Genomic DNA, 19,662 nt, shown 5'->3' on the forward strand with positions numbered 1-19,662 from the left:
AAGAGCCATGGTGGTTCCATGAAAAACACTCAAACCAAAGAGAAATGACAAAAGGTGGAAAGAGCCATGATCGGCTCCATGAAAACACTAAATCAAAGGGTAATGATTAAAGACGGAAAGAGCCATGATGGTTTCATGAAAAACACTCAAACCAAAGGGAATTGAAAAAAGATGGAAAGAGCCATGATGGCTTCATGAAAAACATTAAATCAAAGGGAAATGATAAAAATTAGAAAGAGTCATGATGGGTTCAAGGAAAACACTAAACTAAAGGGAAAATATGGAAAGAGCCATGACGACTCCATGAAAAACACTCAAACAAAAGGAAAAAAATGAAAAAAACCATGATGGCTGTGTGAAAAACACTCAAACCAAAGGGAATTGATAAAAGATGGAAAGAGCCATGACGACTCCATGAAAAACACTCAAACAAAAGGGAAAAAATGAAAAGAACCATGATGGCTGTGTGAAAAACACTCCAACCAAAGGGAATTGATAAAAGATGGAAAGAGCCATGATGGCTCCATGAAAAACACCCAAACCAAAGGGAAAATATGGAAAGAGCCATGATGGTTTTGTGAAAAACACTCCAACCAAAGGGAATTGATAAAAGATGGAAAGAGCCATGATGGCTTCATGAAAAACACTCAAACAAAAGGGAAGTTACAAAAGATGGAAGGAGTCATGATGGCTTCATGAAAATCTTCAACACCCTTTATTCAGCATCCGCTCAATAATGGGGTTCCATTAAGAGAACAGAGAAATTATCATGGATTTCATGTTGTTTTCCTGCTGACAGACAAATCACATCCATCCTCTAGGTATGTCCTCAGTTTGTCTTCTCCATTTTCTGAGCACTGGCAAGCTAAACTGAAGCAGGCAAAGGCCTCTGCCACAAACTTGGGCTTTTGGGGAACAATTTAATTTCTTTTCCCCCACAATTATTGTCAAGCTGTTTTAAGGACAGTAAGGGATGAAGCAACCACATTGCTGACAAATGGAATCAGACCATAATGGAGAGAATCACAACTGGACTTTTGATCAAGAGACTTGTCAAAATGAATTTTTTGACTTACAGCCACATTTCCCCCTTTTCTCTCTGGTATCTGACCAGCATTTCCCCTGGTTCCCTGCCTATCACCCCCCACCTTTGCCAACAATCCGACACCATCCTCACCTTACTCCAAGCCTGACATTTTGTTACTGGAGAAGGTTATGGAAAATAGAAAACACAAGCCAACAGGACAGAGCCTCCAGAACAGGGGCAATTCACTCCCAGATTTGATGGTTGAAAGAGTCTTTTCTGCATTCCAATTTTAAAGGGGAAGAAAGCCCAGACTAGCTTGAAGATTTCAAGTTCCTGAGAGAGGTATAACTGCAGGGTAAATTAAATTAGCATAGTAAATTGTTGAAATTATTTACATGCCTTAAATAAATACAAGCTGTTGGAGTGAGACACTCTGCAGATTACAAAATCATTCTGAATTCTCAGTCTGGTAGAATAAAAACAACAATACAATTAAAATCCATGTTAAAATTGCTTTAGCAGTTCTGAGATCCCAGCTTGGATGCAGCAGCCCAAGTAGATTAGTTGGATTCTTGAATTTCAAATCACAGAAGTGTTTGGGTTGGAAGGGAGCTTTTAAAGCTCCTTTTCTTTTCTAGTGGAAGGCATCCATGGACATTTTCCACTGTCCCAGGCTGCTCCAAACCCTGTCCAGCCTGGCCTTGGGCACTGCCAGGGATCCAGGGGCAGCCACAGCTGCTCTGGGCACCCTGTGCCATTGTTTTGCCACTGTAAAAAGAAATAAAACCCCAAACCTGCAGGATTTGGCAAAAGCAACATTAAGGATTTGCTGTTAATAGTCGTCAAAATGGCACTGAAGCTCAATGAGCAAAACCTGTAAAGAAATCCTTGCCTTTAAAAAGAATTCCTAAAAAATATCTGCAACATTGCCCTGAGATGTTGTGATCAAAGTTTCAAGAGTTTGGAACATGGAAATCCAATTTACTGGCCCAGCATGAATGTAATACTTAGAGGATTAACGATGCCTTTATTGCTGTTATTAAGGAAGGGATAGGACTATTTTTGGGTTAAGAATGATTTATTATTCAGACAAATATTTTGGTTTTAGAGGTTGTGAGATTTATGAGAGTAAGTAGCTGGTTCTAGTTTAAAAGAAGTTACAAGTTTTTTTGTTATAAGGTAATATATAACATTTTAACTTAATAGATAGTTGCTATAAGGTTTATTTTGTTTTTCTGACTTATTATTTTTATTTAATTTGGTTGTACTGTAGATATTTTTGTTTAGTAGGGTTTTGTTATATTTATATATATATGTTTCTACTATAATTTTAAAACTTTTAGCCTAATCTATACAAACACACGCTTACATTATAAAATCTTCACTATTTTATTAATACAGTGTTTTACTTACTTGAGGTATATTTTTTCTTGCAATTATAGAAACATAAGTTTATGATTTTTTTTTGTTTAATGTTTGTGTATTTTATTTCTATATTAATTTAAGCTTTTTCTAAGGTTGTAGGTCAAACTCTTCAGTGTCTGTAGAAGTTTTTGTTTTTCCAATTCCTGCATGCCCTCATTAAAATTGCAGACTCCTCAGTGAAAGAAAGAGGCAACTTTTATTTATTAAAATAAGGGGGATAACACATCCCAGACAGTGCTGTGGCTTCAAATAAAAGAACAGAAAGTGTCCTCTCAAAGACCAATTTAATGAAAGAATTGGGGAATGGAGGGGATGTACTTTTTAAAAATGAAAAATAAAGAAATACAGTTTGCTTTGCAAAAGCTCCTCAAAGGGCTATGACACATTCCCATAATTGTTCTAGTTCTGTAATTAATGCTGGATGGAGTGACTGCATCCAGAAGGAGGCCAGGAGGAAAATTTTAATTGTGGCTCAAGCATCAAGACCCAAAAATCTCAGCATAATGTTACAGAAAAAATAATTTTTCATGGTATGATTTTCATTCACAAAAAACAAACAAGTCAGTGCCTGTTAAATATGTTTTTTCCTCCTAAACTAAACCAAATCAAGCAAAATTTTGTCATTGAAGTTTCTATGATTTTTCTAACTAACAATTTGCTCATAAGTCTGTGATACAAGGTCACTTTGGGCCTAAGAATTTGTTATTATTGATGACAAATATCTCCAATTAGCACAGGAACAGAGAATTCTCTCCCATCATGCCTGCACCTCCACAAGCCACATTCCCAGGTGTCTCACACAGGATTGAGGGAAAATGATCAGCTTCAGGCAGTTCCTTTTGGGTAAACAAATCACACAGAAAACTCTAATATTGTTATCTCATTCTCAGCCTTATCTGATAACACAAAGCTCCTTTTTTCTCTAAAGAACAGCAGCACTTTTACCAAGTTTTCTCACGACCTGCAAATCTTTGGAGATGTTATTTTCTGGAGGTTCCCAGCCCTCATTTTCTCCTGACATGTTTTGATGGCAACTTGGCCTTGATACTTTTTAAAACACTTTTTGGAATAGTACAGAAAAGCCACCAGGGAGCAGTGATCAAGATTTCTTGGCTCCAAACTTCCATCATTGGGTAAAAAATTCCACCAACCCTAAGAAAAATCAAATCTCTTACTCTTCTAAGGAAATAATCCTGTGGGTTTGGCACAAGATCATTGTTTTTGTATTAAACTGCGATATTTTTAAAACATGCCAGAGATTAAAGAATTGGAATTTTGAAGCATAAACTTATCTTTAATATTTTTTCCTGGAGTTTGTTGGGTGTTTTTGTTGCTTTGGTATTTTGGTTTGGTTTTGGTTTTTTGTTTGTTTGTTTGTTTGCTTGTTTACATAAATGAGTAGATACATTCAAATCTTTTATTTGGAGATGTGTTCTGCAAACCATAAAGATCCAGGACATGCTTGTGTATCTCTGCCTTTAAATGCAATTTTTCAGCCAAACAACTGCTACACTTCACTTACACATAAATGCCAAAATAGGAGCAATTCTCACCATTTAAATAAAATATTGGATTATAGTTTTGATAATCATTTTGCCAATATGATAATTTTGCTGATATAAATTTTCTGATACTTCCTCAATTTTTTCCTTTGCCCTGTTTTCTCCCCTCACATTTATGAGGCTGTTGATGTCCTCACCGAATAAAACCAAAAGTTAAATTTACCCTGCCTTCCTTGGCATCATCCTTTTTAGACAAAACAGCTCTTGGGAAATGTGAGGTGTTTAAACCAAAATGTTTCAAACAGGCTGAAATATTCCAGGAACTGCCCTGAGAGGGGTGTTTTGACTTGGTCTCTTTCAATAGAAAATATTCCATGTTGGAAATAAATTCTGCTATTCTGGGAAAGTCTGGCAGGCACAAAATCACCAAGTTTGGGTCCTTCTGTAGCAAACATAAAACCCAAATCAATAACCCCAACTCCCAACCATGTATTCTTTATTCTGGACTTCCTTCCCTTAATAAATCCATTTTCCCCATGATTAAAATGTCAAGATGTGCCCTCCCTGTCACAAAAAGCTTGTCACAAATCAGACATTTTATTTTCTGCTCTCCCCGAGGTGCATCACTCAAAATCCACAAACACAGCCCAAGCACTCAGCACCTTTCCCACCCAGCCATGATGCCATTTCTTGCTTTTTGCTGATATTCCACTGAGTTTTGCTTACCTGACAACTTTTGTGCCATTTCGAATGATTTGGATATCAACTGCATAATTGCCATCAGCATGGGCTATCAAGTTGATTTCTGAAAATTCTGCCTGTGAAGAAAAGGCTCCTGTTAGTTCAGCCTGGTTTGTTTTACCTTTATTTTCCAACTCCCTTATTTTCAGCATTAGGGCCTGAAGTGCTGGCAATCTACATTTGAAATTAAATGAGCACCAAGAGGGCATTGATCCAGCAGTATTTGTCACATTTCAAAAGGTTTTAATCCAAAGAGAGCAAAAGGTTAAAAAACAATGTTGTGGAAATGGGTTGTGGGGCAGTAGCAAGTGGATTTACTCCTCCCTGTCTGCACAGAAATGTAGGGATTATGTTTTTGCTTTGCACAATGTTGTCAAAGAGATTATTACAGGCTCAACATTGACAGAAAGTTTTGAAGAAAACAGTACAAAAGCAGAATTAAAATAACATTTTCTTATAGAATTTAGTGTCTCCTCACACTGCTCACCCTTTCGATTTTCTTTATGTGCATTTACTCTTTAGAAGAAAACCTGGCGCTAATGAGCAATTGTCTCACAAAATCCTCAATTAAAGCTACTTTTCCAGAAGGAGATGTGGAATTTCGAGGGAGCTGCTCCCACCCTGTGAATCTGCAGTGATTTGAAAGGAAAGGACAGGATGTTTTACATCTATCCCCAGCCTTTCACCAGCCTAGACTCTCAAGGCACTTCACAATAACATCCCCCAGCAGAAGAACTGAAATGCAGCCAGCTGTCTCCTGGTGGAGAAATGAAAGAGTCAGTGCTGTCCCAGGCAGCAGCAGCAGAGGATAGAGAGTGTCACAATGCCCCTGAGAAATGGAATTACTGCGAGTATTCCGGGGGCATTTCACACCCTGGGCTCAGGGGCTCAGGGCTGAGCTGCTGCTGCTGCTGCTCTCAGGGCTGGGCTCCCTTCAGCCCCCACACCCTCGCACCGCCCGGGGTCCCTGGGCCAGCACTGCAGAAACAAAACGTGTTTGTCACGGCAAAGACAAGGAAATGGGGAGAGAACGGCATCCTGTGCGGGCACTGCGAGCGTCAGACTCGGCAACCCACTCCCACCCCCAGCTACCTCCAATGAACAAACCATTCCAAAGCTTAGGGTGGGGGACAGGAGATAATGTATGCAGAGAAAGGCAGGGTGAAAGTGAACTAATTACTGTTATAATACAATAAATACTATCATAAATAATAAATACTATAAAAGAAATACTATAATTAATAATATAAAAATAAACGTTATAATATAAAATATTATAGTATTTAATACTATATATAAATACTAAATATAAAAATACTATAATATAAAAACTATAATAAATACTATAAATAATATAAAAATAAATGCTATAATATAAAATATTATAGTATTTAATACTATATATAAATACTAAAATACTGAATAGAAAATACTATAGTATAAAACTATAATAAATACTATAAAAAGAAATACTATAATGAATAATATAAAAATAAACGTTATAATATAAAATATTATGGTATTTAATGCTATATATAAATACTAAAATACTGAATAGAAAATACTATAATATAAATATACTATAATATAAAACTATAATAAATACTATAAATAATATAAAAATAAATGCTATAATATAAAATATTATAGTATTTAATACTATATATAAATACTAAAATACTGAATAGAAAATACTATAATAGAAAACTATAATATATACTATAAAAAGAAATACTATAATAAATACTATAAAAATAAACGTTATAATATAAAATATTATAGTATTTAATGCTATATATAAGTACTAAAATACTGAATAGAAAAATACTATAATATAAAAATACTATATAGAAAACTATAATAAATACTATAAAAAGAAATACTATAATAAATACTATAAAAATAAACGTTATAATATAAAATATTATAGTATTTAATACTATATATAAATACTAAAATACTAAATATAAAATACTACAATATAAACACTGTAATAAATACTATAAAAAGAAATCCTATAATAAATAACACGGTGATAATACAATAATACAATAAATGGTATTAGCAGCAGGACGCTGCAGTCGTTGCTGTTTGTGTGCTGGTGTGTAACAAAAGGGTTTGTGTGGCTCAGAAACCTGCAGGCTCTCTCTGATGAAATTCCAGCAGCACAGGAAGGCAATTCCAGGTGTACAGAAAACCACCCAAAAATGCAAAAAAAAACCCATAAAAATACCCACAATTAAGCCTGAAATCATCCAAAATCATCCAAAATCATCCAAAATCATTCCAAAACCCCAGCAGGAGCTGGATGACCTGGCCAGGGAGGGCAAGGGACACAAAATCACCCCAAATTAACCCAAAATTGACCCAAAATACAGAAAAACACCAACAATGCAAAAAAACCCACCCAAAATCAAGCCTGAAATCTCCCCAAATCATCCATAATCACCCCAAAACCCTGAGCAGGAGCTGGACGACCTGGCCAGGGAGGGTGAGCGACCCAAAATCACCTAAAATCACCCAAAATTAACCCAAAATGCAGAAAACCACCAAGAAATAATAAAAAAAAAAAAACCATAAAAAGATGCAAAAATCACCAAAAATGATCCCAAAATCACCCAAAATACCACAAAAGCCCCAGCAGGGGCTGGATGACCTGGTCAGGGAGGGTGAGTGACCCAAATCACCTAAAATTAACCCAAAGTACAGAAAACCACCAAGAAATAATAAAAAACCCATAAAAATATGCAAAAAATCACCAAAAATGATCCCAAAATCACCCAAAATACCACGAAAGCCCCACAGGGGGTGGATGACCTGGTCAGGGAGGGTGAGCGACAAAAAATCACCTAAAATCAACCCAAAACCAACCTGAAATACCACAAACTGCAAAAAACCCTCCTCTAAAAGCAGGAAAAAAAACCATAAAAAATACCCAAAATTACCCTGAAATACCCCAAAGTACCCCAAAGCCCCAGCAGGAGCTGGATAGTTGGATGACCTGGCCAGAGACCATGAGGGATCCAAAATCACCTAAAATCACCCCAAAATTAACTCAAAATACAGAAAACCACCAAGTAATACAAAAAAACCCATAAAAATATGCAAAAATCACCAAAAATGATCCTAAAATCACCCCAAAATAGCACAAAAACCCCCTGCAGGAGCTGGACGATCTGGCCAGGGAGGGTGAGTGACCCAAAATCACCTAAAATCACCCCAAAATTAACTCAAAATGCAGAAAACCACCAAGTAATACAAAAAAACCCCATAAAATATGCAAAAATCACCAAAAATGATCCCAAAGTCACCCCAAAATACCACAAAAGCCCCAGCAGGGGCTGGATGACCTGGCCAGGGAGGGTGAGTGACCCGAAATCACCCCAAAATTAACCCGAAGTACAGAAAACCACCAAGAAATAATAAAAAACCATAAAAATATGCAAAAATCACCAAAAATGATCCCAAAATCACCCCAAAATACCTCAAAACCCTGAGCAGGAGCCGGATGACCTGGCCAGAGAGCATGAGGGACACAAAATCACCTAAAATCACCCCAAAATTAACTCAAAATGCAGAAAACCACCAAGAAATAATTAAAAACCCCATAAAAAGATGCAAAAATCACCAAAAATGATCCCCAGATCATCCAAAATCACCCCAAAACCCCAGCAGGAGCTGCACGATCTGGCCAGGGAGGGTGAGTGACCCAAAATCACCTAAAATCACCCCAAAATTAACTCAAAATGCAGAAAACCACCAAAAATAATTTAAAAACCCCATACAGATATGCAAAAATCACCAAAAATGATCCCCAAATCACCCAAAATAGCACAAAAGCCTCAGCAGGGGCTGGATGACCGGGCCACGGGCGGTGAGGGACACAAAATCACCTAAAATCACCGAAAAATTAACTCAAAATGCAGAAAACCACCAAAAATAATAAAAGAAACCCCATAAAAAGATGCAAAAATCACCAAAAATGATCCCAGATCATCCAAAATCACCCCAAAACCCCCAGCAGGAGCTGGACGATCTGGCCAGGGCAGGTGAGTGACCCAAAATCACCTAAAATCACCCCAAAATTAACCCAAAATGCAGAAAACCACCAAGAAATACTAAAAAAAAACCCCATAAAAAGACGCAAAAATCACCAAAACCGATCCCCAAGTCCCCAGGTGTGTCCCCAGGTGTGTCCCAGGTGCCCCCAGGAGTTTTGGCTCCTGTTCAAGGCTTGGGCTGGGCTGTCAGCTGCCTGCCCTGGCCTCGGTGGCAATGGGCAGATCAGCTGTTTTCATTTTCCTGCCTCTCCCTCCATCCTCCTGCAGAGCCCTGGCAAAGCTTCCCATGCTCCCAGGGTATCAGATCTTCCCAGGTGGAAGGGCTGGATGCTGCAGCCTTGCAGAGGATTCACATCTGGATGCACACAGTTAATGACAAATTCCCCTCACTCCTTGAAAATCCACTGACAAAACAGCTCAAGGACTGACGCTTTCTACAGCAGCATCTATTTGAGCATTTCAAGCTTCAAAAGCACTGAAAAATCTTCTTTAAACCCCTAGTTTCAGCTTAAATAAAATATCTATAATGCCAGCGCACCCTAAATTATATCTCCATGCCTGTTCCTATTTGTTATGGATTTTTTTTAAACCCTCACAAGCTAGCACTGCACCCAGAGCACATTGCTGTTCCTGAGTGGGGAATTAGTGATACAGAAGTGCCACACGTAATTCATGGAGTGTCTGGGAACCTCACAGTCTCTAAGCAACAGCTCCTGAACACAAGATGTTTTTCATGCTGTGAAAATTATGGTGAAAATCCCCTCAGAAGAGGCCACTCTGGGTGCCAAGAAAGGGCTGCTGTGCTTTAACCCCAGCTGGCAGCTCAGCCCCAAACCCATTCCCACCCAGAGGGTACCAGTGGGAAAACTTTGTAACTTTTTACCCACCAGAAGGGGAAAAGTGGGAAAACTGTGGGTTGGGATGAACAGAATTCAAGAGCTAAAGCAAAAGCTGTGAGTGGAAACAGGAAACCAACACCCCAGCAGCTCCAGGGGAAAATTAACTCTGCCCCAACCCAAACCATCACGTTTCCCTAATTGTGAGGGGTTTGGGGTACAAAGATTGTGAATATTTCTGTACATGAATGCACAGAGAGCCATGGAGTCATCGAGGTTGGAAAAGCCCCCTCAGATAATCTCCAATATCATTAATCCAAGGCCACCAGCAAACCCTGTCCCCAAGTGCCACATGAACACAGCTTTTAAATCCCCCCAGGGAGGGATTACACACATTTATTAAATATATGTGTTTCTATAAATGCACAGATATAAAAATAAAAATATCAAAATAAATTATATATACTATATATAAAAATAACATTCAGGCTAAGTCACTTACCTGTTCCACCTTTATGTCATACTCTCCATGGACCTTTTTTCCACGAAAAGCCTTGGCCCTGCAGGGAAAAAAAGGAGAGAAAATCAAGGATGTATTTATCTGCAATCAGTGTCTCTAGAAAACTTCCTGTATTGCCTCCAATGTCCTGAAAACACACAAATATACTAATTCAATCCACCTGATGCACAGGTAGATTTAATCTACCCCATCCCACAATATTTTGTAATAAAAAGCATGATGTGATTTCCAGCACTGAAGTGAAAATGCACTGAAATGATGAAACATCAGAAGTACACATTTCACAGCTGTTAAACAATATAAAAGGAGTCCTATTAAACAGGTACAATCTTGCTCTCCAAGTCAACAGTGGCAGTGGAAATTCATTTCCCTGTGCACAATTTCCTTACAACCACTCACATTCATCTTTATCCACATATTTCATGCAGAAAAACTGGTTTATTGGGAATCCTGTGCTTAGAAACTTTATATTGTTTTTGAAGTGTCAGAGAACTGGAGACTGCAGTTGTCAGATATTTGAGTTTCCTAATCAATTTTCCTTCCTTTAGACTGACTTGATATGAAATAATTAATGTGAAGGAGAGTTTATGGGCAATTATTATGCACCAGGATTGCTGGGATAAAACAGAATTCACTGATCCTTGCAAGCAGACATTCCTCCAGGAATCCATCCCTTGTATCCCTCAGGCTGAATGTATCTGCTTTGGACTAAAGGAGAATTTCAACAAAAAAGATAAATCTGTTGATAAAAAGGAATTATTCTGACCCTGATCTTGTTGAAGGAATATGGGATCAGCCCCTCTGCGTTTTCTTTGCTTGAGTCAAAGCTTAGGGTGCCTTCCCTTCTTTTTTCTTGTGCAAGGAAAAAATTGTTGCCCAATTCAAAACCTGCACACCACAGAACATCACCTCAAAGTGTTAAAGAAGAGCAGCTTTGTGCATTCCATCAAACAAAATGCATCAAACAAAATTCTTCTAACAAAATGCATCTAACAAAATGCTGTTGTATTAATGAAATCTACCTCCCCAATGAAAGCAATAGCAATACATAGATTAATAATTTATTTCTCCTGATCCAGAGGAATTTCACCACTGATTTCAATCGTGGATAAACAAAATTTCTTAATAAACAAATGTAAACACCGCCTTGGGCAGCATTTCATAAGGAATAAAGGTATTTCTTAAAGATATGTCTTAAGGATATGGATAATGGATGGTAGAAGTTTTTATGCTGAAATCACACAGTAAAATATTGCCCAACCAATAATTCTGTATAAACATGCAATGGGAGAGAAGAAAACAAAGAAGAAAGCTTTTGTATTATTATTTTTTAAACTGCATTCTTGCAATAAGTACACAGGAAAGATGAAGTTTGAAATCCATTGTTCTGTTCTGGAAGGTGCACACTCAGCTTAGTGTTACCAAATATTTTTTCCCATACTAAAGGTAGAAGTTAAAAATAAACCTAATTTACAGAAAAATCATTAATCGCTTGTTTATCTTTCCAAATTTGTTTTGGAATCCCTTAAGAGGAATGTGAGCATCACCTCTTGGAAGCTTTGGGATTCTGGATGTGTTTTATGGGAAAAGCCAGGAGATCTGAGCTGGAGGAAGGGCCACAATCAGGAGGAGAGCACCCAGCTCCCATCAACAGAGAGCTTTAATGCCCCTCTGAAAAACTAAACATTCACCACTGCAAAAAATGCTTCAAAGTCCTGTTCTGGTCCCCATGACTTTAACAGCCTTGTCCTGGCTGAATTCTGCTGGGAGCAGGATGAGCTCCTGGGCTTTATCCCTGGTGCAGAAACAGGTGAGAGAAGTGCATTATTGGACATCACATGACACATTTGATTTAAATACAATTATCTTGGCTACATTATAGTGAAGCTGCCTCTTGGCCACTGGAAAACCAGTTTAAATACTCAGTTTCTTCAAATGTAAATGGAAACTGTACAGAGATTAAACCTTCCCCAAAAGCTGCCCTAACAAATATCAGGAATTGGCAGCTCTGAGAGAAGGAATGGACCTGGGAAAGCACAGAGAGCTCAGGACAGACCCTTCCACTCTTTACTCCAAGTATGTGCTAGTGAGATAACCAAAATACTCATTAGCTGTTAATTAGGGAGATGCTAGAACTCTAAATTCAGTCTTTCTGCTCAAACATGAGGCAATCTCCAAAGAGCTAAACCCTGGCACGATTCACATTTCAACAAATGACTTCAGCTTTGAAAATAAACAGGAGCAGTGAGGACTGAAGTGGAGCAATCTGAGGCTTGAAAACAAACCTGACATTCAATCATTTCAAGAGAATCAATTTTGCAGCAGCTTTAACCAACAACTTTTATGAAAATGTATAATATTCCACAATATTCTCCAAATGTTGAGCCCCAGACTGCAAGAATTTATCTTGGTATCTGTTGGAATTCCCTGGCTGCTGGGAATTTCAGAGTTTCTGTGCTGACTGACCCCCAGAACACTGCATTGACCTGAGACCGTGGAGAAAGCTTCAAAATTAAACGACAGAACTGGGATTGTGGATGTGTAGAGTAAATAAAAGTGTGTAATATCATGCAGTAGAAAACTTAGAGTTTGACGTTTTAAAATATAATAATATATATAAATCAAGATAAAAGTTTCAAAACAAAAACTAATCCTTCTTCTGCACCTTCTTCATAAGTTGAAGTAGTATTGTGTAATTAGATTTAAAAATCCACATTGCAAACTATGAGTAATTAGTAATTAAGTTTAAAAATAAAAATAATTTAGGTGTCATTCTTTAATTAAACAGTTTATCCTTAAAAAAACTTAGGAAAAAATGACAACTCCATTTTTAATTTATTAAATACTATAAAACTCACAATTTGTAAAACTATACTATAAATAAAACTAATAAACATCTAAATCCAAACAAGAGATACCATCTTACACATTTAATCCCAACCCTAACCCAAAAAAAACCCAAAACCTCCACAGGTATCTCTGAAGAATAACTGAAAATGTCATGACTTAAACATTTTATAACAAAGTCTAAGAATTAGCATGTGGGTATTGTGAAACAGAAGCCAGTTTTCATTTTATTTACTCTACCTTGGAAATTCAGCCATGCCCTGCTTGAATTATTCCCCATTTGCAAGAAAAGAAGCAGTCCTGTCATAATGACATTCATCACATACTTATGGTAATTGATTTTATTTTTTACCGAGGGGAGCTGAGGAATGCAATTGTTTGGTGTCATTTATTTACAGAATTCCACTCAATCGCAGTCTCAGACTCCTGTTGAGCCTCATTCCTGTTGGCACAGAGTGTGGGATGGCTGTAAGCAGCTCCCAGAGCTTCCAGGACAGGGCTCTCAGGAGGGTGAAGCTAAAAACCAACCACACCCCAAACCAGGGGGGCTTACAGGGACATTGCTCTGCTGGTGTTGATGGAGAAGAAAAGGGAAGAAATCATAAATCATCCACCTGGAACTCCACCACTTTCCAAAGGCCACAGATGGGAGCAGAGAGCCTGGGAAGGGATGCTGCCCACTGAAGGCACAGCCAGGGGCTGCTCAAAACCCCTGAAATATTGCTGCATTTCTTGCTGCACAATTCACATTTAAAATGAAACCACCAGAGAACATGCAGCTGCCACAGAGGCAGCCTGACACCAACCCACTGCACTCACTGAACCTTGCTAAGGACAAGGAACGAGGCGGAGTCGTTAAAGGGGGTTCAAATGTATAAATAATAAATCTGATTTATTTCCCAACAGTTCCACAGTATCTTACTATGCCATGAGACCAACCTGGTTTTATATATATATATATGAACACACATATATACATATATATTTGTGTGTGCATATACACAGGATACTCACAAATATTCTATATTCTATGTATATATCATATATATGTGTGTATATATATATGTGTATATATGTAGAATACTCCCAAATATTATATATATCTCATATATATATGTGGATATATATACAGAATATTCCCAATATTCTATATGCATATATCATATATGTGTGTGTGCATATATACAGAATATTCCCAAATATTCCATATATAATATATATATGTGTGTGCATATATATACAGAATATTCCCATATTTCTATATGCATATATCATATATGTATATGTATATACAGAATATTCCCAAATATTCCATATATAAATATATATATGTGTGTGTGTGCATATATATACAGAATATTCCCAAATATTCTATATGCATATATCATATATGTGTGTGTGCACATATATACACAGAATATCCCAAATCTTCTATATGTATATATCATATATATATGTGTATATATATACAGCATATTCCCAAATCTTCTATATTTATATATCATATATATCTGTATGTGTGCATATATATACAAAATATTCCCAAATATTCTATGTGTATATATCATATATATATGTGTGTATATATATATACAGAATATTCCCAAATCATCTATATGTATATATCATATATATCTGTGTGTGTGCATATATATATACAAAATATTCCCAAATATTCTATGTGTATATATCATATATATATGTGTGTATATATATATACAGAATATTCCCAAATCATCTATATGTATATATCATATATATCTGTGTGTGTGCATATATATATACAAAATATTCCCAAATATTCTATGTGTATATATCATATATATATATATCTGTGTGTGTTTATATATATATATACAGAATATTCCCAAATCTTCTATATGTATATATCATATATCTATGTGTGTGTGTGTATATATATACAGAATGTTCCCAAATAACCGAATTACTGCAATTATCAGTGAACTGCATGTAAAGATACTGACAGACAAATGACCCAGCCAGAATTCCATGGATTTTAAAAGTGTCTCAGTGACAGGCCAGGAAAAGCTGAAGACAAACAAAACCTTGTCTTCAAGTTAAGATTTCAAGTTGAGCCCAGTCTTCAAGTTCAAATGGGATTAGGAATAGTTTGTTCTATAGTTCAATTAAAAAAGACTTTTGTAAACACAGCAAGACCACAAGCTGCTGTTAACAAAACCAGTGTATGATAAGATCTGCACAGCATTTTCATTTTATGGGAATTAAACCACACCCCACTGAAACCAGGGGGGATTTCTGTGTCAGCATCCATGTCCTCTACAACTGGCAGCACCAACATTTGCTGTGCTTCCTTCCCCACCAGCCAAGCTTTGGGTATCTCACCTCTGATCAGGTTATCATGCTTAAATAGAAATTAAACACAGTCATTTAAGGCTTTCTATTATTTACTTGTTCCACATTTCTGCAAAAAAAAGACTGTTATGAAACAAACAAAAAAAAAATCCTGCTTAAAACCTGACTCTGAAAGGCCTTGATATTCCTAAATGTTACTGAGATTCTGCAAAGAGCTGTCTGGATTTAAACCACACCCTTTTTGTGTCTGCATGGTGCAGTTCCACCCTTGGCCCCTGCCCCAGCCCCTCTTTCACTCTCCCATCAAGCAGTGATGCTTTCTCAAGGTATTCCCTCACACAGAGACTGCCTCAGGAGGGGCAGCCAGCAGCACAAAATAAATGTCAGAACACAGCAGACTTTGTGTCACTTTGGGTGACTCTTGGCTCTGGGAGTGCTCCCTGCTGGGCTGGGTTCCATTAGATTAATGCTAATCTGCATTAGCAGGGGCTGTAAATCTGCACAGCAGTGCCTTTCCTGGCTCTGGGACAGCACAGGTAATTCCAGAAGCTTCCATGGCTCACAATTCTGCTTTGCTGCTGGTCACCCAGCTGGGTGCAATGCCCTCTCCATGGCAAGGACACAGTCACCCACCCCAGGAGGTGACAATTCACAGAAACACCAACTGAAATTTGATTTATTTTGTACATTTTTTCCCCAGCATGCCAGGTAGGACATGACTGATGCACCTCTTCACTCTCACTCCATCATTTTGAGGGGGAAAATAAACTGCTCATAAAAAAACCAAAAACAACAACAACAAAAAAGGTGTTTCTGCCAATATGTCTGAGTCCTCATGGTGTCTCTGTACCTGAAATCTCTGCATCAAATATTTCTATACCAGAGCAGTCAATCATAACAGATGGAAAGAGAATTACTGGGAGCAAAGGCAAGGATTCCTGTCCTGATGCATCCCAGCACACTCCTCCCAGCTGGCCTGCCCCTGGCGCTGTCCCAGTTAATTCTGCCAGGATTTCTGTATCTCTGAACTGCCCCTTTATGGAGGAGCATCAGTGTTGGGACCCTGGATGCTGAGAATTTCAGAATTTCAGAATTTCAGCCTCTCTGTGCTGCCAGGCACTGACCCCCAGGAGAACACTTCACTGACCTGAGGCTGTGGAGGAGCTTCCAGAATGGAATGACAGAGCTGGGATTGTGGGTGTGGAGTTTGATCAGCAGTGTGTGATATCACAGGGTGGGAAACTCAGAGTTTAAGGGTTTAAAATACAGTAATAGATATAAAGAAAGGTGGAGGTTTTAGGGTGCAGGCTGGTCCTTCTTCTTCACCTTCTCCTTCACCTTCTTCTCCATGGGTTTGGGTGGTTTTGTGTGAATGGATAAAAATTCCACATCACAGCCATAGGTGGTTGGTTATTGGGTTAAAAGTAAAAATAATTGAGGTGTCATTTCTTAAATGGACAGTTTATCCTTAAAAGGCCTTGTAGAGAGAGACAGGGCTCCATTTTTAGGTTGTTGGAGTGAAGTGCTGTACAGCTCAGGGCTTGTGAGACTGTGACATTGAAAAGAACTAACAAACATCTGAGTCCCAACAAGAAATTCCGTTTCACACATTGAATCCCATCCCTGGCAAAAAAAGGAGATAAAACTCCACACAGGAGGGCACAGCCACCCCCCAGCTCACGCTGAGCAGGGCAGGAGAGCCTGCAGGAACCTCTGCTCCTCCTCTGCAGGGATTCCCTGCCCTCCCTCTGCAGCCTGGAGCCAAGAACTTTGTTAAAAACTTGCTTAAAACCTGAGTGTGAGGGTCCTGCCTGCACCTCATCCCCTTCCCCAGCAATGGCCACACTGCTAAAAACCACAGTAAACACTTCCCAGTGGAGGATTTCCCTGCCCAAAGAAATCCACCTCTAAAAACTCATTTTAAAATAACCCATAGGCTAGCTAGAAATAAAGAACACAATTTTATTAAGCAGCAATTATTCCATTTCTCTGTCTGGACTGCACACAGTTCTTGTTAGAAAGGTGGGGGGTTTTTCACAACAATTTTATTTGTGGCACCTTCAGAGGCTTCCATAACCTCCACCTCAATCCCTTTTTTTTATTCTCCTAATTCATTGCCAGCCCTTTTTTTTTTAACAAGTTCTCCCTCCCTTGGCATGTATCAAACCTCCTTTTCTCTGCTCATTTCAACTAAACAGAGCCATTTTATTATTTCCATTTTTTTTTTTATTCTTGCAATCCTTTTTATTCTGGAGGGTTTCTGATTGTGCCTGAGCAGTGTTTTCACTGGGGATGTAATGCAGAAGAAAGTGAGTGCCTCCTACTCCTGAACTGAAATTTTTTGGGTCTTTCACACAGCATGCTCAACTGAAAATGCCTCATTTTCTGCCCACTCGAGGTGAAACAAGCCCTCTTTCATGCCCAAACACCAAGTCTGCCTTGCTGGTAACGTCTCAAAATCCCACACCTCCCATTATGTAATATTTACCATTAGCCCACTTCTTCCCTGCAAGATTTATGGTCACGATGTAACTTCTGGGAGCTCCTTTTTTTGCAAAAGGGATGACAAATGAGTATTTTTAAATGTTCATTCCCTCACCAGCAGAAGACCCAATACGTGATGCAACATATTCTAACCTTTTCCAAATCTGTTCGATTCATTAGGGCTGCTACTACACTTTCCCAGGGCTGGGGTCATAAAAATATTTTGTACTCATGAGATGAACAGAAAGTTCCAACTTTTCTACAGGAAAACACTGCCAGCCAAATTACAAAATATTACAGCTCTGAATCCAGCTTTTATTGCTGCTCAAGCCTCAAACTGCCCCTTCTGCCCTGAACTCCTTATCTCCTGGATATCCAAGATAAAGTAACAAATTTTGGCATTTCCCTACCAACTAAGTGGTCCATCCTTTCCATTTCATCTGCTGATAACCAAGATAAAGGAGCACAAACAGTTATTGAGCAATCCTGTTCAGAAAGAAGGCACATCCTCTTGAATAAATGGCAAAAATGTCCCACAGTGCAGCCCCTGGGAATAGTTTGTGACAGGAAAAAACCCAAACCAGCTAGGAAGATAACCAAAAGGTAGGTTAGGTTATTTTTTCTTCTTGAGGTAAAGAAAATCCAGTGAACCTGAGGACTTTACACTGCCAGGAGGTCACTTCTGGCAACATCTGAAAAGCCAGATAAACCAGCATGGGGTGAAAGAGCCTCTGAGACTGAATCCAGTCCATTTTTTCATCAGAAATGCATCTGCCTTTTAATTGTTGTATTTATACCGAGTTCTCCAAGGTGTTTCAGATGTTCCTCAGGAAGATGTGAGACTCTCTGAGGTAAATTTGAATAATTTATGCCTGGAGAGACAACAGTGTCACTTCATGTATAATGTGTTGCACTATGAATATTGCTTGAATTTTCACCTTTGAGGATCCTGAATTTACACAGAAACTGTATCTTAAAACCTCTCTGAGGCTCTGAATGAACCACTCAAAGGGAGGAAAGAAAGAGGGGGAAGATGCCAGTCATGCACTGCATCACATTACAGGAACACTCGAGGCCCCATTTGAAAAAAAAGCCCAAATAATCAATGTAAAACAGCATTTGATGTTTCAATTTTCTTTTTCATGCAATTGAAATTTATGTTTTTATATTCATACTCAAGACAGCCACGTGCTGCCCTGGTTTTTGGGTTTTTTTTGAATGGGTCAATCAGAAAACCTCATCTTGGTTTAGCACCTGCACAGCTGCAGGAAGGAAAGGAGTTCATGGCTTTTGCTGCCCTCTCCTGTAGGAAGAAATGCAGATTGGCCAAGGACTGGTTTCCAATCCCTGGGAAACAGCTCCATGGTCAAAGCCCTGGATTTCCTGGCTCCAAGGGACCTGCCCAGGTGTCAGCCCCTCTTGGGCAGCAGCCACAGGGAGGGGGTGCATGGAAATATTGGGAATATTTCAGTGCCTGCCTGTGCTCAGGGATGGGTGATAGGCACCAAAGGCATGACCCTAACTCAGAAATTGCTGAAATCTAACAGAAAAAGCACATTAACAGAGCACTCAGAACATTCTTGATGTGTTTCACGCAGCATTAGCAAAAATCATAATGAAGTTAATCACTGCCATCCCATGGATTAAATTACTGCTAATTGCTGATGCTTTCTGTGATCCTCTGCTCTTTGCAGGTGAATTAATGAATATTCCAAGGTGGGCTTTTTTCTCACTCATACACAGAGTTTCCATTGGTTTCATGAGTCTCCTGTGACTCTAAACGTGGAATCTGAAGCTGACTGGTACTTCCAGTGCTGCTTCCCTCCTGAGGGAAGGGGGATTTCACTCACTGTGCTCAGCAGAAAACAAAAAGAATTTATCAGTT

At 38.4% G+C, this 19,662-nt stretch overlaps 1 protein-coding gene across 1 annotated transcript in view; it reads right to left on the reverse strand.

Annotated features, from left to right (window-relative positions):
- SYN2 (synapsin II) overlaps nt 1-19,662 on the reverse strand; it is a 184,610-nt gene that overhangs the window by 111,092 nt on the left and 53,856 nt on the right. The window contains exons 2-3 of the mRNA XM_036404701.2: nt 10,095-10,152; nt 4,681-4,772 (exon numbers count right to left, since the gene is read on the reverse strand). Of these exons, the coding sequence (XP_036260594.1) occupies nt 4,681-4,772; nt 10,095-10,152 (150 nt within the window). The remainder of the gene's footprint in view (nt 1-4,680; nt 4,773-10,094; nt 10,153-19,662) is intronic.

The sequence above is a fragment of the Molothrus ater genome, chromosome 11 (assembly GCF_012460135.2).
Source record: "Molothrus ater isolate BHLD 08-10-18 breed brown headed cowbird chromosome 11, BPBGC_Mater_1.1, whole genome shotgun sequence".
Classification (NCBI taxonomy): Eukaryota; Metazoa; Chordata; class Aves; order Passeriformes; family Icteridae; genus Molothrus; species Molothrus ater.